Source organism: Empidonax traillii, unplaced genomic scaffold, assembly GCF_003031625.1.
Source record: "Empidonax traillii isolate 1590-97213 ecotype Southwest subspecies unplaced genomic scaffold, ASM303162v1 scaffold1899:size51410, whole genome shotgun sequence".
Taxonomy (NCBI): Eukaryota; Metazoa; Chordata; class Aves; order Passeriformes; family Tyrannidae; genus Empidonax; species Empidonax traillii.
In genome coordinates this window covers 1,679-2,040 of record NW_020957092.1, presented here as the reverse complement: position 1 = coordinate 2,040, position 362 = coordinate 1,679, and the positions used below count along the sequence as shown (strand labels likewise).

At 43.6% G+C, this 362-nt stretch overlaps 1 protein-coding gene across 1 annotated transcript in view; it reads left to right on the top strand.

Annotated features, from left to right (window-relative positions):
• LOC114071213 (laminin subunit alpha-4-like) overlaps nucleotides 1–362 on the top strand; it is a gene marked incomplete at its 3' end in the record, with an annotated part of 39,264 nt that overhangs the window by 37,295 nt on the left and 1,607 nt on the right. Inside the window, exon 7 of the mRNA XM_027908966.1 lies at nucleotides 138–190. Coding sequence (XP_027764767.1) covers nucleotides 138–190 — 53 coding nt within the window. The remainder of the gene's footprint in view (nucleotides 1–137; nucleotides 191–362) is intronic.

Sequence of the window (362 nt, the reverse complement as noted above, 5' to 3'; positions counted from 1 at the left end):
TAATAACTCAGAATATATTGAACTCTGTGCTCTTTCAGGGCACTTTATAGGAAAATGGGTGCTAGGGCCTGGGGCTTTGCAGAGATAAGCAGCATTTTCTGTTCAGAGCACTTCACATACATGTCCCCATGCCTCAGGTGTTGCTGCAGACTCTGATCTAAACCCCAAAGACAGGATGAATGCACCAACTGTAGGTAAAACCTCCTGTTAAATGAGAACAGTAAATGTGACCTGTAGCTCCTTGAGTCTGCACAGGGTGAACTTTGAGTAAAACAGCGTGTAGCTTGATCCTGAATGTTTGGCAGACATGCAACAGACACCTTTCTACTAACCCTTACATTTGTTTTATCAGTATGCCCATC